This window comes from Oryzias melastigma, unplaced genomic scaffold, assembly GCF_002922805.2.
Source record: "Oryzias melastigma strain HK-1 unplaced genomic scaffold, ASM292280v2 sc00587, whole genome shotgun sequence".
NCBI classification, from domain to species: domain Eukaryota; kingdom Metazoa; phylum Chordata; class Actinopteri; order Beloniformes; family Adrianichthyidae; genus Oryzias; species Oryzias melastigma.
The window spans coordinates 11,471-14,515 of NW_023417179.1; the positions used below are offsets into that span (position 1 = coordinate 11,471).

The 3,045-nt window shown below is 29.1% G+C and overlaps 1 gene segment (V, D, J or C); it reads right to left on the reverse strand.

Moving 5' to 3' along the window:
- Positions 1-424, reverse strand: part of LOC112141790 — a 1,251-nt gene extending 827 nt beyond the window's left edge. The window contains 1 exon segment of the C gene segment in view: positions 297-424. Coding sequence covers positions 297-315 — 19 coding nt within the window.
- Positions 425-3,045: the final 2,621 nt, after the last annotated feature.

Sequence of the window (3,045 nt, forward strand, 5' to 3'; positions counted from 1 at the left end):
AATGAGAGCACGAAGAACATATTCAATCAGAAAAAAATATATTTTTATCCCAGTTAAAAAAAAAAACAAAAGAAAAAAGCTACAATTTTTCCATTCTGTGTAATTTTCCCCTCTTAAAAAAATCTCCAACTTTTGAGATTTTTTAGCACTGGTAACTCAGTGTGAATACACAGTATAAAGAATCATCCGTTTCTGTTTTTTATTTCAATAAACTTTCTATAAAAGAGGCTTAATAAACTTTAAACGTTTACTTTAATCAGTTTGACTTCTGTAAAATAATAAAACACAGATCTTACCTGAAGAAACAGTCACCATTGTTCCTTTTCCCCAATAGTCAAAAGCTTCATAGTAACACAGTGTTTAATCTGCTTGACTCTCAGGGTAAAAATGGAACTCTACTCATGGTGCTGCAGCATTTAATAATTAATAAAATTATATTTAAAAAACTATAAATTTTATCACTACCAATCTAAAATATTTTCAAACTTAAATTAATGTTTTATATAACAATAAAAATGTCAGGAATAAACCAGTCACTATTAAAATCGTCAAAGCAAAAACAAAAACAAATATAAAAAAAAATAATGTTTCAGATCTAAAAATGTAAAATACAGTACATACAATACATTTTAAATAGATCTTACCTGAAGAAACAGTCACCATTGTTCCTTTTCCCCAATAGTCAAAAGCTTCATAGTAACACAGTGTTTAATCTGCTTGACTCTCAGGGTAAAAATGGAACTCTACTCATGGTGACTGTAGTATTTATTAATTAGTTAAATCATAATTCAAAAAGATAATAAATTCTATCCATACCTTTCTAAAATAAATTAAAGCTTAAACTCATTTTATATAACAATAAAAATGTAGAGAATAAACTGCTCACAACTAAAATCTTCAAAACAAACTGACAAAAAAAAAGACATAAAATAATTCCGATTTTAAATCTAAAATACGACTGACAGAATATTTTAAACAGATCTTACCTGAAGAAACAGTCACCATTGTTCCTTTTCCCCAATAGTCAAAAGCAGCGTAGTACACAGTGTTTAATCTGCTTGACTCTCAGGGTAAAAAGGAACTACCGATGGTGACTGAATAATTTATTTTTGCTTGAACTGTGTTAATTTTAAAAATTAAATTTAAACATTTCAATTAAACAGCAAATTATATTTTGTATTTTTTTATTAAAATGGTGACACGATTGTAAATTATATCGTATTTGAAATCACACTAAATAAAGAGTTTATATAGAAAGAAAAAAACACATTTTAAATTTAACTTTTTGAAGTAAAATAACGTTTGATATTTTTAAAAGAACAGATCTTACCTGATGTGACTGTTACCTCTGTGCCTTTTCCCCAATAGTCAAAATAACCCCAGTTACACAGTGCTGAATCTGCTTGACTCTTAGTCTAAAAACTCGTTCAGACTCAATTCACTGCCTCATTCTTATTTTCTGTAACTATTTTTAAAATCAAAAGATATCCTTTAAAACATCACTACATTCAATTTTAAGTTGAAAAAAAGTCCTATAAGATCTGGAATACTTACACACTTTAAAAGAAATCCTAAAAATAACTTTTATGATTTTAAATCATTCCTGGTGCACATTTGAAAGAAAACATAGAAATCTTACCTGAAGAAACCGTCACCGTTGTGCCTTTTCCCCAATAGTCAAAAGCCCAGTTATCACAGTAAAACAAGTCTGTCACTTCTCTAACAAAAACCTCTTTACTACGTTATCCTGATTCTGCTCTTTGAAAACTTTGATTTGTAGATAATTCAAAACCAACTCAAACCTGTTAAATATTCAGCTTTGATTCTGAAGACAAAAAAATGATGTCACATAATTTAAAGTAATAAAGTACTTTGTCATCCTATTAACAGCCAGTGGTTTTTGGATTTGTAAAAAAGAAAAAAAAAACAACTTTCAAACTATATATTTTAATACTATCCATTTAAATCATAAATTATGATTTGTCTTACCTGAAGTGACGGTGACCGTGGTGCCTTTACCCCAGTAGTCAAAAGCGTAGTCACAGTAAAACAAACTATCAACTACTCCATGCTAAAACCTACTCAGCTTTCTATAGACCTATGACACATTATTGTTCATGTCTGCTCTTGAGCAGTTTGAAATGTAATGCAAAAATTAGCTACAATTTAAAACAAATAAAATACATTTTCAATGATTAATTTCATCAGTATAAAACAAGCTTTTACCTGAAGTGACGGTGACTGTTGTGCCTTTCCCCCAGTAGTCAAAAGCATTGTCACAGTGTGGCATTCGAGCATATCCAACATACAAAAACTTCTAATGGATCAGTGATACCAATATTGTCAAAAAGAAAACTTTTTAACAAGGTTATTTGAAACAGATTTAAAAAAAATCTGTCTTGACAGTTTCTACCAAAAATGAGGGAGTAATATTTGAGTCTTTGAGCAATTAAGACATATAAAAAACTTTTATGTGCCCTTTGAGATGTAATTTTTCTAAAATACAAAGTTAAAAATCCCAAATTCAAAATAAGGATGAAAATCTTAGATTTTTACCTGATGTTACAGTCACTGTTGTTCCTTTTCCCCAGTAGTCAAAGTAGTAGTCACACTGATACATTTCAACAGCACTTCAGTACAAAAATGTCTCTCACACCTTTGTCTTACACTTAATGACAATATTATGTCAGAAACATTAAAAATATCAGCAAAATGTAAATGGAGTTCTTGATTTTTTAATTGTAATAAACTGAATTAAAAACACATACATTTATACATAAAGACATTTTGGAAAACTAAATAATTTAGATGATGACTTACCAGAAGTTACTGTGACTTTTGTCCCTCAATACTCAAAGTAGCTGTCATAGTGATATTCCACATTCTGATTATCAAATTCAAAGTTTCTTTACATCAATGAGAGTAAACAAGTTTAATGTGAAAATGTTCACATTTTTCTACTTTATACCCAAATATCCCTTGAGAAATGTCTTTCCTGTCTCAGTCACATAAAATTAGATCTCCATGGTAACAGTTGGAGCAAAC